At 42.3% G+C, this 21,050-nt stretch overlaps 1 protein-coding gene across 2 annotated transcripts in view; it reads right to left on the bottom strand.

The window, feature by feature from the left end:
• The window catches only part of MSN (moesin), a 45,884-nt gene extending 32,322 nt beyond the window's left edge, over nt 1-13,562 (bottom strand). The window contains exon 1 of one of the 2 annotated variants that reach the window (XM_040572497.1): nt 13,397-13,562. In XM_040572497.1, the coding sequence (XP_040428431.1) occupies nt 13,397-13,408 (12 nt within the window). In that variant the 5' untranslated portion in view covers nt 13,409-13,562. The remainder of the gene's footprint in view (nt 1-13,396) is intronic. The other variant, XM_040572498.1, reaches the window with a different exon arrangement.
• Between the last annotated feature and the right edge of the window lie 7,488 nt (nt 13,563-21,050).

Genomic DNA, 21,050 nt, shown 5'->3' with positions numbered 1-21,050 from the left:
TGATAACAATACAAGCGTGAGCTGTATAAAGGAATCACATGTACCATAAGTACCTGAGGTTCATGAGCTAATAGACTAAACAACTCACTCCCTATGTAAAGGTCTTCAAATTCACCTGTGGTTAAGAACTGTTTTAGCAGTAACTTGGAATTTAGGGCAGTAAAAAAAAAAAAAAAAAAAGCCATACTCAGAAGCTCCACTTATCATTCAAGAGACTTTTCCACAGGGAAGACAGCACAGAGATCACTGCTGTGACTGAGCTCATCCTTCCAAAAGGATTCTCATGTGTGGATGAACAAGTCAGAAATGTGCTCAACTGTTTCACATGCTTCTCTGTTCTTCAACCAAGAGTCATCCAGCACTTAGGCTCACTGATAACAAGAAGGGCAGCTGTACACAGGGGCTGCCTTTTTCAGACATCCAAGGCAATGCCTGGGTGTGGCATTTCAAGTTCTTGGCCAGCTCACAGAGCTCACTGAATATCTGAACAATAGCCAGATTTCTAGGAGCTAGAACACAGCCTTACTGTGGGATCTGACTGCCCAGACTATGAGCTATCCCTCCAAATTTAACTGCAGGCAGAGTCAAATGTGAGGTAAAGCTGTTTCATCATCCAGTGATTTTCAGTTTTATCATAGCCAGTGTGCTAGACAAATTCTGCAACTTCCTTTTAGTACAGGGTCTCATGTAGTCTCACTGCCTTTTCACATCTATTTAGGTCATGGTTCCCTAAAATACAGGATTTCCCTGGAACAGCTCAGTTTTACACTACTTTTTAAGTGTAAGTTCCCCCACCCACATTCACTTCCCTCTTCACCAACCTATTTTAGGTTTTAAATAGTTCTGTTGGGACTGCACATAGTTTATAAAAGACCAGTTTGTGATTGCTGAAGTACCTTTTGTTATTTTAAGCTCTGTCTAGTTCAAACACTTGAGTTTTCCTAATATAGAGCAGAGTAGCTACAGCACCAGGATAGAGAGAGCCCTGTGTCCCAGAAGACTCTCAAGTGGGTGTAGAGCTGCTGGCGGCAGCCTGGAGAGAGCAGTGCCAGCACGCTCTGGGTGTGGTCCCACCACCACAAATCATCCCAAAAGTCCTGTCACCATGTTGCACACTCCCACTGCCTTCTTTGGACCAGTATTAACACTACCATGACTACACAACAAGCAGGATCAAAGAGTAAGTCAGGCTGAGAATAACGTACCTGTTATTTTTTCCAGCAAGATCGTTTCCTTGGTCCCATTCACTATACTGACACAGAGACACTGCTACTAGCACAGATGACAGGAAGGCGGAAGTGTAAGATGACTCTCTTTGGGTACAATTGGAGGAGATAATCGCTTCTTATTTCTCACCCCCAGGCAATCCTATTTTATCCTGTTTTATTGCAGAGAAGAGCAATAAAGCTGGTGAAGGGACTAGAAAACAAGACTTATGAGGAGCAACCAAGAGAACTGGGGTTGTTTAGTGTGGAGAAGAACCTGAGGGTAGACCTCATCCCTCTCCACAACAACCTGAAAGGAGGTTGCAGTGAGGAGGGCACAAGTGATAAGACATGAGGAAATGGTCTCAACTTGCACCAAGGGAAGTCTAGACTGGATATTAGGAAGAACTTCTTCACAGAGAGGGTGGTCAAGCATTGGAATGGGCTGCCCAGGGACGTGGTAAAGTCCCCATCCCTGAAGGTATTTAAGAGATGCGTGGACATGGCACCGAGGAACATGGTTTATTGGCAGGACAAGTTGATGGTTGGACTTTATTATCCTGAAGGTCTTTTCCAACACAGATGATTCTATGATCCTTTGTAGTGACTCAGGTTCTCATACAACCCCTTGCCAAGATTTACCCCCCTAATCAAGCCACATGCAAACTTGCCATTAACCCAGCTTTCTGTTGTGCTAGCAAGTCAGAACTGATTCACTGTTGAGTTGAACTATCAGAGCCAATGTAAGCCAGGACCGCACAGATGTGAGCAAAACTCTTCAGTGGCAACAAACCATCAAAGCTCTTAAACAGGAAACCAAGTTAATTGCAGCCTTTAATAAACTAGATCAAGGAGTTCACACTTACACGATCTTGAAATGCATTGCTTAAAATTGAGTTATTTGAAAAGAATGCCTGATATCAAGTATCAGGTATCACTTTGCATTAGATACATACATGAAGACATGGCTAAATGCCTCGCAAACCAAATGGTCAAGTAAGATTTATTAACAATATGTCTTCCTTTTGAGTACAAGCTCATCACATACCACCTTTACTACATGCAGATTAAAGTGCAAATGTTAGTTGACATTTTATAGATTGGGCAGACACCACAGGATGCCATACTGGAACCACAGTCAAAAAACAGCTGTAGCAGAGGGCATCATTTCGACCAATAAATAGCATTCTGCATCATGTTGCCTTTCACAGATAGCCTGACTAAACAGCAGGAAAAAAAAAAGTTCTGAATGTAAGAAAGCACTTAACTACCCATTCCTCTCCAGAGTATTTTCATCTTTAATGTTTCAGGGTGTTCTAGCAAAGCCTATTTAAAAAATGTTACAGTTACCTGAATAGTATTTGTATCTGGTAAACTTGATAAAGTCTAGTTGTCTCTACAGTTCTCTACAGAAACTGGATTACAACTTAATACAATAAAGCTTTAGACTCCCAGTGAACTGCTACTGAGACAAACTATTCCCAGTTTGCTACAGGGCCACATCTCCTGAAACAATGGTATAAGCAATGCTAAGAAGCTATCCTGCTCAGAGTTCTGACAGTTTAATGTGATCTCCTGGCCTACAATACCTTCCTGTAGGAAAGTGTTTTTAGATTACTGCCTGGACACGACCAGAGACATTGCATGGATCAACTGTACCAGCAAACAGAACAGATAAACTAGCCATACTCAGTAGTAACTGGGCTTATACTATGTATTTCTTTTAAAAGGGGTTGCTTTTGATACATTTTTGTCATTATACATGACTAGCTCCTTCACTGTCTCCACGCCTTTGCACTCCTGAAGATAAGGTTAAGAACCTCCAGTCACCGACAGAATATTTTGCAAATCCAAGTACTTTCCAAGCTATGCTTATGAACAAGTCAAAGTATCATCTCAACTCAAACAGCTCAAGAACCTGAACAATCCAATCCAACTTAGAAAATGATCCAACCTTGAAATCAGCCTTGCGCTGAGCATTGGGTGGGACCAGATTTCTTCTAAAGATCTCTCTTGGCTTAACTTTTAATAATTCTACAAGACTGCAGAAGTTGCTGCAGAGCTACCCTGTAATAACGCAAGTCTTTACAATGCTCGTGGTGGAAGCTGACTTATTGTATCAAGTGAGCAGGAGCAGTTTCCTCATATGATTTACAGTTCCAATATCCAGGTCTTTCAATTCTCCTCAGCAAACAGAGATGATGTGCACTATCTCCACAGTCAAACATATACAGTAGGAAGAAAAATAGCCAAACACTGAGCACAGCTCCTGCCAGCACTCATGCAAATATAACTTATGAAAGTAAGCAGTAGAACTAACTAGACTAACCTGAGGCAAGGAGCCTGCAGAGCACCTTCTGCAAGGGACATTTGGAGTTCAATTTGAGAACTTAGCTCTTTATTCAGACCTGCAGTATAGGGTTGGTTTTTCTTACATTTTCAATTCCCACCCCACCCCCCATAAGCCAAGGAACAGCAGCAAGGATTTATAGGCAGTACTTCAACTCTGATCATAGCCTGGGGCTCCTTCAAGATTCCTGCATGCAGAGACCTCACACCAAACTGCACATCTTCAGAACACTGGAAACAGTAAAGCTGCCTGCTAACTACTACTCTTGCTCAGGCTTGTCATGAAAACAGATAGATCCACATGAATGCATCTAATAACCCTTCCTCCTCTAATGGAATGGCAGACCAACAAAATTGCCTGTTTTACAAGATTTTCTGAACCCCTTCAGACTGAAATTATTTTCAAATCCTTCCTAACACTACCACACTAAAGCTACCATTAGAATATTATAAAAGCATTTCACTGAAGAAGTCCTTTACACCAGACTTTCCTGAGACCAAGGTGTTTGGACATAGTCATTTGAAGAGAGATGAGGAAAAACTTGAAAATACAGAGTAATGCAGCATATAATAGCAAAATACAAAAAGAAAGTCATGTGACACCTGCCTCCTCCTCCCCTCACCAAGAGGGAGGGAATCAGCTTACTGAGAAGCAAATTATGATTGCAATGAATCCTAAACTCAAAATGCTTCATGCAAATTTGAAGGGTTCTATCCAAAAAACACCTGCAGAACAGCCTTTTTTTACATTATAATTTTACATGAATGAAAGACACTTTCATCAAAGCTTAGCCATGAGAGAAGTGGCTGGATATTTCATCTGCATTTGGTCCCTACTGGTAGAAGAGGCTTTGCACAGAGGTGAATGAAGTACAGAGAAATCAACAAAACTTATATATTGAATGCCAAAACTGAAGCAGCAAAAGAGAAGCAATCCAGACATCTGACAAATGCTGAATGATCAAGTAAAAACCTGACAGAACAAATACTAAAATAGCATCATATTTCCTGTGTATGATGCTGAAGCAAGTATTGTTCAGTACTGCCTCTCATCTTCAGTTGATTGTTCTGATATTTACTCAAAGTCCTTCCATTTGTTCTGTCTTTTGACAGAGAGATTCAGGACACACACTACAGGGATATGTTCTTACAGCTGATGATGTTAAAGTGCACCCACATTTGAAAGAAATCTGTTCTATTAGGTGTGCAAAGAAGTATTCCAAGCATAATACATTACATTGCAGCTTGCAGTAGGTTCTCGTCTTGAGATGTTAGCAATGAACCACAGAAACAAGATAAAGCAAAAGATTTTTTTTTCTGAGCTTCAACTCACTTCCGCATACACATCTGTCACCACAACATCCTAGGTATACATTGTGCCCATCAGTATCTACTGATTTTTTATAGCTGACAACACTTGCTCTTTTTTTAATGATATGCTGTTCCAAGAAAATCACAAGTCTTCAGCAACTTACTGTTAGAACTTACTGCTTTCAGGTTTGCAGGGGCTGGGTCAAAATTCCATCAGTTTGGGTTCACTTTAGTGTTTTATCCAAAAAAAAAATTACTTCAGGAGACACTAGACACTTCTGGATTTTTTGAGCACCAAATACAGGAAGAGAGGTTCCTTGCTTGTTTTTTTTTGTTGTTGTTGTTTTGTTTGTTTTTTTTGTTTTTGTTTTTGTTTTTTTTCCTGAGCAAAACACTAACACTGCAGTAACAAGGAAAGCCTGTCATCCCAGGAAATAATATTTTACAGTCCAGCCACCATGACAAATATACACCTCTTGCTTACTTGCATAAAAAACAATTCACATAAAAACCATTCACTAAAGTAGGCTTATTGATTGAGGGAGTTGTCATACCAAAAGGACTAACAGAATTTTTCTCATATAAGAGGACAGTGAATCATAAAGTATTGTGTGGATTTTGTATTACTACTTTTATGTTGAGTGACTTGAATACGTTGGCAGTAGAACTGCCTTACTTCTTTAGAAGGTACCTCCAGAACCATTTGCCACCATTCTGCAAGTCCTGGGGATTATAATCATCGTAAAACTGCAAGTTCTGAATTTTAATAGAGAAAAAAGTACAACCAGAAGCCTCTTGTCCATCCAGCCTGAAAAGACACATAGTATATTGAGGAAACAGAATCAGACTTTTTTATCCACTATTCCGGAATAGCATATTCAGAGGGTAAAAAAAATCCACTTCGTTATTCTTAGACACATTATGAACAAAAAGCCACAACTCCATAGGGGAAAAAAAAAAACTGGTATGTGTGTTTGCTGTGGGACCTGACACTTCACCCTAATAATTTGTCTGTCGGCTCAGTTTTTGCACTATAAAAAAGTGCAGAATTAATACTGGAGAGCCAAGTTCAGTACAGTTTAAAAGCCATAGCAAGGAGATTTGGCCCATAATTTCGTGCTTTATTAGACTTACATAAAACCAAGTACTTTTATTAAATGGTGTGACTAAATGATTGATTGGACTGTAATGGCAGATTTTTTTCTCTACTTAGTCACTTCCCCACCTTAAATCCAGAGAAAAAGAAGGCTATGAATCATAAAGGCTTACTAACAAGAAAAGGACAAGTCAGTGATATACAGACAGACAAGAATGGCTCACGGCTGCAAGGAGACATCAGTTTTGCCTTTGAAAGAAAATACCTGGAGAACACAGGAATGCACACAATAGCAGAATTGCAGTTCTCCAATATGCTGTATGCAAGATTCTCTGACATTGACTTAATCTCAAAAAAAAAAGAAGTGTGGTTTTGCAGTATTCACACTCCAATACACTATTGAAGTCAGTGTTCTTTTACGTAGTCTTTCTCTAAGCAACAAACTTGTTAAGCTTGCAAGAGAGAGCATAGATCAGTCCGGACCATGTGCACTCTGCCATTATGCTTCACTACTTCAGTTGTCCCTTTCTTGATCTTCTCAGAGATTTCCTTCACTCTACACAGAATTGCTGCTGGCAGAGAAAGGAGCCTGTCTCTTCCCTCCCACACCACCATCCAATTCTTGCCTAATCATGTCTCTCCACAGAGCTGATCAGCTTCAGAATTTTTTCATTCATTCCTCCTTTTGCAGCACATCTGCACTTTTGTCTGTAGCTATTAGTCCACCAACAATGGCAAAAAGGAGAGAAACCTAGTATAGCCAAATACTCCTATTTTTTTTTAGCCTGGGAATGGGATGAGAACAAAACATCATTCCTCAATCCTAAATTTATCTTTTTGAAAACTGGTTCCTCAGGACAACTACAGCTTCAGAGATATCAAAACAAATAGGAAAAAAACAACACCTTGCTCATCATACCACTAAAAATCACTTCGTAAAGTAAAAAACTAAGTAAAAAACTTAAAACTAGTAAAAAACTTTACTAAGTAAAAAACTGTTTTCTCCCCAGGTTCAAAAAGCTGCTATACATAGACCAGGAATTTCTGACAGCCCCACTACTCCACTGGAGGATCACAGATTTACAGAAGTAAAGATATCATTTCACAGATGCACAGGAGGGAAGCAGCACTAGATCACCTGCCCTTGCGTCCATGGTTGCTACAGCCGTAATTGCCTCAGGCAAATGTAAGGCCCAGATCTCTGCATTTTCAGATTTGAAACCTCCAAACAGTTGCAGTTGATCCTACGGTTTTATAACCACCAAGGTTGCCAGTGACTGTTTTTCTTCCTACACCACTGCCAAGTACTTGCTGCACAATCTATTACGTGTTACAGTAAGAGTCAGCATTAACTGTTGGAGTCAGAAGGATGGGTTTTATGCCCACAACTTCCAGAACACTTGAATGCTCCACCTAGACACAGCTATAGGTGTTGTTATGAAGAGGTTTACCCAGGAGTAGCTTTCCATGAATCTAGACTTCAGCCTGCTTTAGATGTTTCAGTTGGGATTAAAAAAATAATAAAAAAAAAATCTTTGATGCAGTAATATTGCCTGCACTACACAAACTCCTGCTGTTCTCAAACACCCCCAGGGAAAAGCAAGCAATTAACTGGCTGCATACTACTGCTCTTCATTTACATCAGTTAACTGCCCTGGATTATTCCCAGGCAGGGAGGGATTTCCTCTTTTCCAGCAATATGTCTACAACAGCAGGGAAACTCCTCACAGGGTGATGTTGAGTTCTAGTATCATCATCTAGCAGGCAAACAAGACACCTGGGGGAGGGGGGTCAGGAGTTAGAGCTGAGATCTTGGAACCCTTTTTGAAGCAGACCCCATTACAGTCCTCAGAACAATAATTAAGCACAGATAACAGTTTTATTGTGCAAATTCAGGGAGGCCCTCTTGCTGCGCAGAGGCAGAAAAACAAGTCAGCCAAATAAGGCTGTTTGAGCTGTACCAAGCCAGGAAAGAGTCCAGGAGATGACGTAGTTAGAGGAAGCTTTTAGTCAGTTTCCTTTATAGCCTGGAGCAGGGCCAGAGCTACCTCTTCCAGACAAGTTTCTCAGTGAAGTGTCAGTTGATCAGAAAGGACATGGAGAGCCCAGCAACTCAAGAAGGGTCCTGTTCCCCCCTCACCCCAGCTTCACAAGAAGCAAACACAGAAGGTATTTGAAGCATTCAGTTTCGGTTTGCCAGCTGTCTTTCAGATAGCTACCTAGAGACTTCAGTGAGCTCTGCGCAAAGAGAAGTTCACACCAGCCATTATACATAAAACAACTGAAACAAGTTTCCTCTAGAGGCAGCGATGCCATTTCCTGTCAAAAAATGAGTCCATATTAAGACATCTTATGAAGTATCCCCTTGAGAAAAGCAAGAATTGTGATTAACATTCAGGGGTGATTAATCAGATGAGGCAGTCACCCAAAGGAAAGTGCTGCAACCCCTTGCAGGTCCAAGAAAGGCAGTGCCTGCAAATGCTAAGGGGACAGGGTATTTGCTAGAAGTGATGACCAGCCCCCTGATATTAGGCACTATTTTCAGCACAGGATTCTTATAGCAGAAGTAGCAGATCTAAAGCTTTCCTTAGGCTGCTTTTATTATATGCACCTCGCCAACCTCCTTCTTGCTCATCTGCCTCAAGTAACAAATCAAGAGGTCAAAAATGAAAAAAGGACTCAACTAACATTCAGTCCTATGGAACCTCTGGTACGACAAGCACTCTTAACCCTAATAATCTGTAATGTTAGTTTTACAAACTGGATCATGACTACCAATTCATATCAGGCACTCAGAATAGTTCTTGCTCACTACAGTTTAAAAACACTGTAACTGATGCCTTCTGCAGCGCACTGCCAGTTAGGTTCAGGGCTTTCCATAAGAGGGGGAAGTAAAATTTTACAATTATGCATTAACTGAGTGAATATAAAGTTTATTTTTATTCTATAAAACCCCTGTTTAACTTCAGCATAAAAGGCTTGGAAGTACTAAACAGAAGCTTTTGCTCATTGTCAGTGTTAATTGCTTCATCTGCACAAGAAGTAAAACCTTGCTATTCTTGCATAATCTAGGAACCAAGATGATTAATACAATACAAACTGAGGTGTAATTGTCTTTCCTGATTTGTTACATCCCAGGACAGGTATTTTACTACAGGTAATTCATTGTACTCCAAATTGGTAGTTTACCAGGTTTCAGGGCACTCTCTGCATGCTTTGTAAGTTACTGTTGCTCCCGAAGTACAAACTTATCTGAAATTCACCAACAAGGGCAACACGGGCTTCTGTGTAAAGCAAGGTCTTTGGGAGCTCTCAGTCACACCTTTTTACTGCAATTCAATGCATGCAATAGTGTTAGAAGAAAGATAAAACGGATTAAGTTCGACCAACAAGCTAGCACTAGTGCCAGACCAAAGCCTGCCTAATTTTGTTCAGTGGTGACAAGTTTCTCAGGTTATACTGAGGGACAGAGAGAGGGAAATACAACATCTGAAAACCAACCCTTGGGTAAGAGAGAAGACATCTGAACTGTTCCTAGTGTTCCTTCATAGTTGATAGCACAACAAGATTCAAATCCTGGGCACCAAAAGTACAGCATCCATCCATTACAAGTCACGGTTTGCATCACTGTCCACCCCTGTCCTTCCAGCTTTCAAGAGCTCTAGCAAATTCCACAAGAAAAAAAAATAGGAATTACTCAAACATAGTACTCTGTTTACAATTGTCATCTTGCAGTATTTAGTAGCAAGTTGCCACACCTCAAGAAACTAATTATCCAGAGGGTTCTCCTCATACTTGATCCCTAATCCCTGTTATCATCCTTCTAACCAGACCCATACCATTCCAAAAATTAGAGGGACATATGCTTCAGGGACCTTTGGAGTCCAATGGGGAATTAGGACCATCAATTTTCACTACAGTGTCCTTGAAGGCCTTAATGGCCACCACTGCAATGAATTTTAGAAAATAGAGGAAAAAGGCAGCAGTAATGAAGAATTTTTAAAAATCTGAGCTAGCATAATAGAGCTGAAATCCACAAATCTCACTGTTCTTTTGTGCTTGTCCAAGATTATTTTTTGCAGTAATACTTTGCCCTAGAAACCTGGAGACTTACGTTCTCAACATCTAGAGAAAAACTTACTTCTGCTAACAAGGTAAGGAGTCCAAACTTTACTACCTCAGTTTGAAGCTGTTTGTAACATTCAAGCTCTGATTAAATCCATTTCTCTACAGTGAGTGAAGGCTACATTACCTAGTACTGATTTGTTCAATAAGACAGTTTTAAGAGTTGAATACACACTTTATACAAGGCAGATGCTCACATTTCAAGTTCTCAGTGATATATCCATTCATATAGCCACTAAGCCAGTACATTCACAGGCAAAATAGTTAACGAATCCTGATATAGAAACGCTGCTTTTTCCAATAGCTAAAAATACACAAATATCAGCCCAGTTGTCAGACATGACTGGTACAAAATGGTGGCCTTCACCTCTACTACTCTTCTCCAGCTAAAAAGTTTTTTGTAATATTAAAGTGATTAACAATGTGTTAATGACATCTCATTCACCTCTATCAGGATTTGGAACAGAATGTGACATTCAGCTCTACCCATCCCAAAATGACTCAGGACCAGTCAATGAGCATGAGATCAGAGCCTACTCATGACCATACTTCCCACAAGTGGGAGAGTTTCAGAGCTGACAATAGCTTGAAAGAGGTATCTTACCACCCAACTGCTTCCACCCCTTTGCAATACAAATTGTGCGTGGGGATTATTATATGCCCCCTTTCATGTGCACTTTAACTGTTTACATCCTGCAAGTTTTTCAGAATAAAAGTTATGAACAGGAGTTGGTTGCCTTACTGTAAGAGCACTCCAGATAAAACAAGGAAGCCTTCCTGTGGAGAGCATGGCAGGATAAGCAGGCTGATCTGTGATGGACTTTCTATAGTCTACAAGGCCTCCAACAACCAAACCCACTCTGACTGTGCAGACATTATGCTTCACAACAGCAAAATCATGTGCCACTAGTTCAAAGGTTACCAAAGTTAATCTTGGATTCCTATTAATAGTGCACTAAAGCATAGTGGCACTGAACAAATCTCATGTTACGAAGAGGCAATCTCTAGCTACATGTGTTAACATTTAGCCTAGCTTAACAAAGAGCAGGGACTCAGAACTCAACAGGTTTTGCTGCTCAAGCCACACAGCAGCTGCAGCAGCATGTTCTGTAAGCTTGGTGAGATGAATGATAAGAGCTACCAAACACTTTAGACACAAGTGTTTTTCCTGCCCAGCCAGAACTGTTCCCTGGAACATTTCCTCCATCTGTCTTCTTCACAATGGATTTATTTTTGTGATGAAGCCTACATATAGCTACATCTAACTGCTCAGGTTTCACCCACATTTGACCTTGATTAAGAAAAGTCACTTGCATTTTACTGTTTTGTTAATTAAGTAGCTATTAACAAATCTAAAGCTAGCACACTAGTAGTCATGTTTCTTTCACATGAAGAACTGATTACACAGTTATGCCAGCATTTCCTGTTCCTGCAAACCACAGCTCAAAAAACGATGTTTAAAATATTATTTCAGTTGGGTCTGCAATTAGGGCAGATGGGGCAGGAAACCAAAGTGGCTGATATAACAGCCACTCTCTACCTCAACAGGCACAAACATGTGAAGTGCTTTCTGCAGAATCTGCAACATACAGCAAAGTACCCGAATGTCTTTATTTGTTCCAGTTTTTAAAAGCTCTTGAAAGCAGAACTGCTCCATCATAGCCAGAAAGCAGCAGATTGTGAAAATGAATCCAGCCTAGGGCGTGTCTGCAGATTCAAAGGCTAAGAGTACCTTGTCATGCAGTGGCAGAGCACTTTGATTCAGCCTATTAGCAGGGAATCCTGCCTCATGAGCCTCTCTGCAACATATTCAAATTTTTTTGGCTGATTCGTACTAAAAGAAGTCACTCCACAATTGTAAACTTTCCTCTGGCTAAAACATCTCAACCACATTTTACACAGGAGTTCCCTAATCTGAGCCACTTCTGTTTATCTTACTGAAATTGTTGCCTTTTTTTCAGAAGTAACTCTTCACTAATGGTTGCTGTTGTTTGAAAAAACACTTTCCAAAATCTTTAGAAAATACTGTCTTCTCAACCTTTAAGTGACTGAGTTTGATATCCTTTAAGATGATGTTTACAATTAAAAAAAAAAACTACAATAATCTCAGATTTTTTGTCAGATATATTGTCTCAGAGAGACTGCATTTAAGACAGCAGGAAAAGCAGAAGTCATTCAAACAGGCACCTAGTATCTAAAGTGATAAAATTAAACTACTTAAAAAATTGAGGGTGGATTCCATTTCAACTTCCACTTGCAGAAGCGTGGGGTTTTTTTGTTTGGTTCTCTCCCACCCATGTAAGTTTAAAGATTAGAAGTGCTTAGGCAATTTCAGATCATCCTAGCGAGGAAATATCTAGAGCCTTCCAGCCTGCTCCTTCCTGTGTTATCAATGAAGGGCGAGGACCCATTCTTTTACTCCAACCAGGAGAAATTAAGTTGAAAAAAAAAAAGAGCTCCTTATTAGTCACTGAACTACTACTGTAAGAGGGAGAGTCAAGTACAGACTTGAACAGACTTTCTGAAGTACCAATCTCTCTCTAGCCAAGAAATACTTCAAGTCAAGCTGGGACATGGCTCCCTAGCAACTCAAACTGACTAATTAGAAGTTGTGAAAACCCTAAACTTCTCTCTACAAAGCACACGAGATGTAGCCATAGATTTAATTAGCTCCCCACCACGCTCTCAAAAGCTTCGTCCGACACGCTGAGCTCGGAGCACACGTACTCGAGCAGCACGCCCGCGTGCAGACTGCGGAAGACACGGGCGAGGCAGGAGGGAGGAGGAAGGCACCTCTTTATTCAGACATGTTGGGGAGGAGAGCAGCGGCCAGAGGGAGCTGCCCGACGCGCCGTTACTCAGGCAGCTGCGGCGAGGTCGCCGCGGCGGGGTCCCCCGGTCCCGGCCGCCCTGCACCCGGCCCGCCCGGGCTCCGCCAGGCGCGGGGATGCCGCGACGGGACAGGAAGCGGCCGGAGGCGAGGGGAGCACAAGATGGAGGGGCGGGCGGCTCCGCTCCACTCCCCCCCGCCCGCCGCATCCCTCCCTCCCTCCTCCTCTCTTCCTCTCTCCCTCCGGGGGTCGCGGCCGTCCCGCGGCTGCCGCCGGCCCCGCCAGAGCCCCCCGGGTCCCGCCGCCACTGCGCTGGGGCCGCCCCGCCTGGGCAGGGCGCGGGCGGGAAGGGAACGGAAGGCATTCCGGCTCTCCATCGGGCGGGCAGCCGCGGCTCCGCCATCCCCTACCGCCGCCAGGCCCCTGGGAGAGCTCGGGGCGGGAGAACCGCGACGCCCGGGCGGCCGCGGCGCGCTCACCGTTTTCGGCATCTTCCCGGCGGACTGGGCACGGCAGCTCGATCCTCCTGCGCTGCTGGGGCTCTCCGCACCGCTTCTAACGGGACTCCGCGCCGCGCCTCTCGCCCGCCTGCCTCGGCACAGACCCCGCCCCCGGCCGCCTTCCTTCGGGGCCGGAGCCGCGGCGCCCCCGCCCTGCGCGGCCCGGCCCCGGGAGCTGGGCGCGGCGCGGCTCGCTCCAGCCGTGCGGCGGCGGGAGTCGGGCCGGGAGGCGCCGCCGCGGGAGGGCGAAGCACAGACGTGCCCCCCTGCCCCGTCTGTCGGTCCTCTGCGAGGCAGGCTCGGAAGGGGAGCGGTGCTGATGGCAGCGGCCTGCCAGGGCGAAAGCCGCGGGGGCGGGGGGGTCCCGCATCCCTGACGTTGGGTACCCGAGAAAGCCCTGGACTCTCGAGCTTATTTACATACCAGCTGTCGCTGGGACTTCTGGTCCTTGCTAAATGCATTATTTTAAAAATAACCGGATTTTATGGGCGATTGCGCTCTTCAAAATAAGATCACAGCGCTGGTGCATGACAGATCCTTTTGTCTTTCATTTCGTCTGAGTCATGCACGCTGGGTACAGCTCAGCCGTGGTGGTAAGTCAGTGCTCTTCCCGGCTGATTGGGGCGTTTGCTGAGCATGCTGTGCTTTACGGGGTTTTCATAGCCGGCTCTAACTAAAAAGCACACATCCAGCTTCAGGTATTTGGAAAACATAAAAGACACAAGGGGCTGTGGCTGCCAGAAGCACAGCAGGCTCACCACTTCTTATCCTCAAGCCTCCTCAGAGGCCATCACCAAAATTACACGGTATAGAAGAGCAGTCAAATTCATGGACTGAAATAGGCTGAGGACCACTTGCCAAAGTTTCCCTTGTCATCAGTGTTTTGGAACCACTAACAGAGGGAATCAAGGTCCAACATTTTCACGGGGCTTTAAAGAACCCATTCCATCTTATTTGGGACTTTGAAAATAACTGTCAAACAGTGACACAAGTTCTACTTCCTCCTAGAAAAAAAATATGTTTTTACAGTTAACAGCTTGGACAGCTTGTGTCCAGTAGAAGGAAATTAAATGTTCTCAATAAGCTTCATATCTTATTTTTTAAGGAAAGTAGAAACCTATCTTCCTATCTAGCTTGAATTTTATCTTCATGTCAAATCCACTAAATGTTTTCAGATCTATGTCTTTCAGATCTTTTGTGATGGGAAGACCATTCAAAAGTAGCTGTACTTCATACTCACTTTTTCCCTGCATATTAATAAATAAAGATTGTGTTAACATGAGAATACATGAATTCAGATATAAAATGGAAAAGATGCAAATCAAGCTCTATGAGGCATTTCAGCACAGAATTCTGCTGAGTAAACTGTTTTCTTGAATTTGATTACAGGATTCTACTGGGATTAATATTAAACTGAGGCACATTGGGAACTGATGTCAGATTCATAGTAACACTTTGTACATCTTTAAAATTGCACTTCATTCAAAAGCTCTTAAAATGCCTTGTAAATACCCATAGTTAAATCCTAACCATCTGAAAAAAAAAAAAAAAAAAAAAAAAGGAATTTTCTCTTTTTTCCCCTAAGGAATAATATTGTTGTAAAAGCATATGTAATATAACACAAATAATTTTTAAACTAAAGGCTTGTAAGTTGTGTTGATTTGCTTTTCAATGTCATGTTTCCTCATCATACAGTATTATGTGGGGAAAAAAGACACAATAGTCTCACCCTATAAAAAGGAGGGAGGGAGGGAGGGAGGGAGGGAGGAAGGAAGGAAGGAAGGAAGGAAGGAAGGAAGGAAGGAAGGAAGGAAGGAAGGAAAAATTAAGTTTGTAAGAGACAGGGCCTTGCTTTACCCCAGAGTAAAATGGGAGTAATACTATTGAGAGCAATACCATTATACCTGTACTCACCTGGAAGGAGATGGGAATGAGGTTCATAAGCTTTGTTTACTTCATCAGAATATGTAGGTTTCACCTAAAGTAGAATCTCTATGCTGTCTATATACAGGGGGAAGATTTAAAAAAAAAATATATATATATATATATAATTGCATTTACACAGGTTTTTGTTTGTTTGTTTTTCCTTTTCTAATTTTTACACCAACTGTTTCTTAGACTAGGCCGAACAAGACTGCTCCATGAAAGGGTCCCACTTGTTTCCCACAGAAAACTATTACTGACAAAAGACATCCATAGTACCAAAAAGACTTGCTTGTGATTTCGGCAAATGATAGAGGGCACCCACAGTGTCAGGTTTGGATCCAGGAACACTAAATGTGAGGTTTCCCACTGAATTCAAGTGGCCCTGTGAAAACTTCTTCATTACTATTCTAACAAAAATATCAATGATGGGGAGAGTCTGATTCTGCTTCTATTGGGACTTGTATTCCCAGGTTCCATCATGAGACCGAAGTTACTGTTTGGAGGATTTAATCATTCTTTTTCACACAGATGATAGAACTGCAGATGATAAAAGTATATTTCCTTGCCATATTTAAGGAGCTACAGTTTAACATCCAGGGAACTGACATTTTCTTCATAGTACTTAGGACAGGAGCCGTGATGCAAAGGAAGTCCCTTGCCAGTGAAACAATCAGATACAAAGCAGTCACACTCATGGTGTGTCAGGCATTGGCTGTGTGCACAGAAAGTCACAAACCATATGTCTTCTGTCTACAAGCAGCCTGAAGGGGTGAGACAAAGCAAAGGGAAGTCTCCAGCATGATAGACACTTCTCTTGTTGTTCTCTATTGCTCATAGCAATAGCTAAACAAAAAGCTATACATGCCACTTTGAAAGACAAGGGTTCCCTGTGACAGGCACATGAATTGCCAAGCTTTACTTCCTCTCCCGCTTCTTCCTTTCCTCTTCCCCTTCCCTGTTAAGCGGGAGAATGAGACATCTGAAAGGTCTGCACTGCAGGATGCTCCAGCTACACTGTCACCAGGAATTCCTGCTGTGGAAGTGCTGCACCAGGATCTGATTTCACCCACAGATCTCTTCTTTGCTAGCTGCTGGGGAGGGACTGCAGTATCAAGCAGTCCATTTGCGGAGCCATCTCTGCCTGTCCATGTGTGAGAACAAGCACAGCAGTGGATTCCTGGAGAGCCACAGGCAGGGGTTATCTCTCCTCCCCAGCTGAAGGATGAGATTTCAAGGGGTAAAAGTGTCAACTGACTAAAGCTCCTCCTTGGAAGAGTCTGAAGTAACATTGCCCAGGGCCTCAAAAGTGCCATTACTTCCAGCCTGCTCAGAGCCTAAATAATATTCGAGTATTTCAGAATTAGATTAGACCAAGATGACGTTAAGCATTCTCCTGGGAGAAGGCCTGGTATTTCACTAGGGATTTATTGCCTTGGTTTTGTTTAGATCATGACTTTTGTAGTACCTTCTTTTAGGCAGAAAAAGCACATCAATTATTTGGTCTGAAATAAAAGAATTATTTAGTATGAACTCTTCAACAGGAGCCATTTCTTCAGTATACAGTTTTTTTGGACTAATGCTGGGTGACTTGAACTGCCCTTCACGTAGCTTTGACAGAAGACAGAGTACTCCTTCCATCCACAATATGGCAATGTAACAAAACAAACAACAACAAAAGAAAAATTAAAGGTATTCCATACTCGAAGGTGTAATTCAGAAGGCTGAAAGAAGGTTAGCTTTGATTTGCATAGCCAAAGGAGGGCACAAAATGAAATTATTACTGTAGTGTGAGAACTACTCCTTCAACACACAGTAGTCCTAGATTATCCTCTATTCATTCCAAATACCCTTTGCCTCCTTAGCACTGATGCCTTGAGCATCAGGGTAATCTTTTGCAGTGATTCTCAAACTGGGAGGATGAGAGGGGAAGGAGAGAACACACCATACCTAGGGATGCAGGATTTGAAAAGGCTGAGGATAATTCCTTGCCCACTCAGCTTCTGGAACACTGCAGAAGCTGATGGGGCCATCAGACATGTGGCCCCATTTATCCGATCCACTTTCCACCTCGAAGAATGGAGCTCACTACAGGGTGTGGTTCCAGCTCCTTGCTTGTCCATTCCACAAAGCAGAAATATCTGGATTTGACTCTGCCAGATGCTCTGTAAAGACCTAGTTCCTAGTTCCCTCCTGCATATATGACCCCCACTGCCAAGGAGGCCCCTGTAAGGAACAGGGAAGAAGGCAGGACTAGGGACATTCACTGTATGGCCCACATCACTTACCTCACCCTGTGTGTCTGGGGACATGCTGTGTTTAAGCAAGAGGAGGCAAAAGAGGAGACTTTCAAACCAGACCAAGTATGTGCAAAGTATGCAATGACCATATGAAAAAAAAATAAGAACCACACATCCGCTAGAATTGCCTCTTCTTCAGATGCTCTTTTTATGTACCTTATGGGAGTAAATGGTTATATGTTGCTTGCTTTCTGCACCTTATAATGCTTGCAGCAATGAGAGGAACAAAGAGAAATCTAATGAATATTCTGGGACACGACTCCAAATATTTACATCTCAAATACTAGATAATATAGCTAGCAAGGACAAAACAATGAATGGGCATATACTTTGCCTGTTTGGGTGAAAGGTACTAATGTAAAAAATTCTCTGAAGCCTTTGTAGAATTGGAACAATGTGAGCTTTGGAGTCTGACACTGCCACCTTCTTCTCAGAGCAAGAAGTTGGGGATAAGGACTGCTGATCTCTTCCATCTCAAATTGAGAGAAATGATTTCTGTGGATGATGGGGAAATCAAGTTATACTATCTTAACAGGACATTCCAAAGCTTCCTATGCATAAAATCTGGAGAATCTTTTATTCAATACAGCTCAGACCAGCAAGTGCTTATGTGCAACACTGACAGGCTTTGTTGCAGAAAGGGAGGTGACTTGGAGTCTTCAGCAAAGATCTTCCATTGCTGTGCCCTGAAGCAGAAGGCTCTTTGGGAGTTTTCTCCTCTCCCCCTCCCACTCTCCTGCTCTGCTTCCTCTCAGATGCTTGATGTGTAGCCAAGATGATAGTTCTGGTGTAATGACCATGTAGGGCACGTGGATCACCAACACCCACAGTGAGCCACCACAGCTGCTGTCAAAGATCAGCAAGTCTGAGATTCTAGTGAGGGCCACCAGGTGTGTCCTTCCATATCTCCCAGAGAAAGTGAGTGCCCAGTCCAACCACTGAGGCTAAGTACTAGGCTCCGGTTTGCTCTGATAGAGGTGACCACTGGATAGGAGTCTAACAAGAATGCATTTACTTACACTCAGGATTTCTGAAGGCTTTGAAACCTAGTAATTGGGAGTAAATGTGTACAGAGACAGTTCAAGAGGGTGAAAAATGGGCCATAGAGACCAAACAATCTTACTGAACAGGAACCAGGGAGAAGCGAAGCCGGTTCTGAAAGGTATTTTCAGGTCAGTAGGTTTTGGCTGTTTAAAACAAAACCACACCCAAGAGCAAGTGGATCACCAACACCCGCAAACAGATACCAGTGTTGCTGTCTCTAGTTGCGGAGAGAGCCTGATCATGACAGGAGATAGTGGAGGCAGGCCAGTGATGCTGTGACACATTGGGCAGGGCGTGGTCATTGCTACTGTTCATACACAAAGGTTTTTAATCTATACAAAACTCTGGAGACGGGCAGGGCTTTTTCTGTTTAGTTCATGGGTGACAAAGGAAGAGCTCTATGATCAGGAAGGAAAGAGGACATGTGAAATATATTCGTCCTTTATCCTGTATCTCCAGTGGAATCAACAGAATTATATGAGGGATGAATTTGACCAACTGAGAATAATGAAATGACAGCAAATTATTTTTTCAACTGTTGCTAAACTTATTAGAAATATTAGAGTTCTTTGCACAAGTGCCAGTACCTTGCCAGTCTTAGTTGGCAAGGGGAATGCTTACGAGGTATAGACAGTGACTGATAGTCTTTGTTGATCTTTCATTAGACGCTCAACAAATACTGTGACAACATGTCAATGATCTTTGTAGCCCTAACTGATTCATCCCTTGTCAGCCAGAGAGCATGTCACAGATACTTCTTCACCCTTTACCCAACCATTCTATATAATGAAATTTCTTTAAAAAAAAAAAAAAAAAGTGTTAAACTTCAAATTTGTCATCATCAGTTGAGGTATATCAAAGAGGCAGTATTTACTGAAGTATTTAATTTCCCCACACACATCCTGCCCTCTCCAGCTCTTCATTTCACAGGCTTTATCTTCTGGGTGATCATTCGAACAGTATTCTTGCACTGCCGTGTTTGCAGCCCTCAGACATCACAACAGGAGCTCAATCTTACAGAGCTGTACTGCTTGCCACCACATCAGGACCAGCTCTTCACCACGTGGCTATCAATTTCTTAACTTTTGCAAGGGCTTGAGGAAATCCTGTATTCATTTCCCCTTTAGTGGTGGCTGAAACAATGAGCTGTCATTTATGTTGGTTACAAGGGCTGTAAACTTAGATTTAGTGAAACCATTGGAAAGACAAACTTCTCACATTTCTGTTTGCCTTTTATAAATTATTTTTCTTGCCTGTCGCCTCTTCACAGATGCACATACACACACACACATTTTCTTTTACAGAATTGAGTTTAAACTGGATCTAACTTTAACACCAGCCAGGAACATGATACATAGAGATGAGCAAATCACCAAGTGACTTCCTCAGAAAAGGCTATTGGAGGAGTTAAAACAGACCTAACTGAACACAAGCGCACATTCGATGCTGGTGCAGGGAAAGAAAAATCTACTGACTCAGCATGGTTCATATTCTCACTTTCACTGTCTTCACATTAGAGTGATTATTAAAACTTACTTGCAATTGACTTTGAAGTATGGAGACTGCTACCAATCAGTTAGGTAGCAAAGCAGCTATGCTGAAATGGCAGTAAAATGGATTCTGTCTTGAGGCTGATGTCTATTCCAAAGAACATGTTATGAAAGAAGAAGCAATTTAAACAATTCATTCCTAACCCTCTTTTTTTTTTTTTTTTTTTTGTTTCCCAGTCAAATAAAATTCTGGATTCTGGCATTCTCCTAAACCTCATTAAAGGTTTCCCTGAGCGTTGTACCAACATCCATTAAAGTGTCTTCAAAAAGCATATGACAGAGAATCTGTAGAAAGTAAAGGAGGAAAGGATGGGTGGACGGTGAAATTAAGATCCTGTTTTATGGGGATAGAAAAGAGTGAAGAGGAAAATGAGAGTTCTGCAGGGATGGCAATAACAAACGTCATTTCTTCAGAAATCCTGACACTGCCACAAACACAGGACCTGCCTATACTGTTCAAACACCAAGGTTTCTTTTTTCATACAAAAATGACAAATTTGCCTCTCCCTGAGTAAAGTAAAAGTATCTGAGGTACTTAAAATTCACACCCCCCAGTCTAAGAAAAAATGGGGTTTTTGAAGTATTGTCCTATGGATAAGAGACAGAGACTAGAAGATAACTCTCCTCAGTCCTATGAGCTATGCCAGTGGCTACTGGATGATTTCCTGCTCTTTTTGATTAGCCTGGCTATGAAACTAATATAATAATATTGGTTATCTTAGAGGGGCAGACAAAATTGTCTTCAGGTTTTGGTCAATAGTGCAGATGCTCTACTTTGTGTTAATTATTTTTTAATAAACGTTTGTACATTATGTC

Source organism: Cygnus olor, chromosome 13 (assembly GCF_009769625.2).
Source record: "Cygnus olor isolate bCygOlo1 chromosome 13, bCygOlo1.pri.v2, whole genome shotgun sequence".
Taxonomy (NCBI): Eukaryota; Metazoa; Chordata; class Aves; order Anseriformes; family Anatidae; genus Cygnus; species Cygnus olor.
This window is presented reverse-complemented; position numbering and strand designations above follow the sequence as displayed.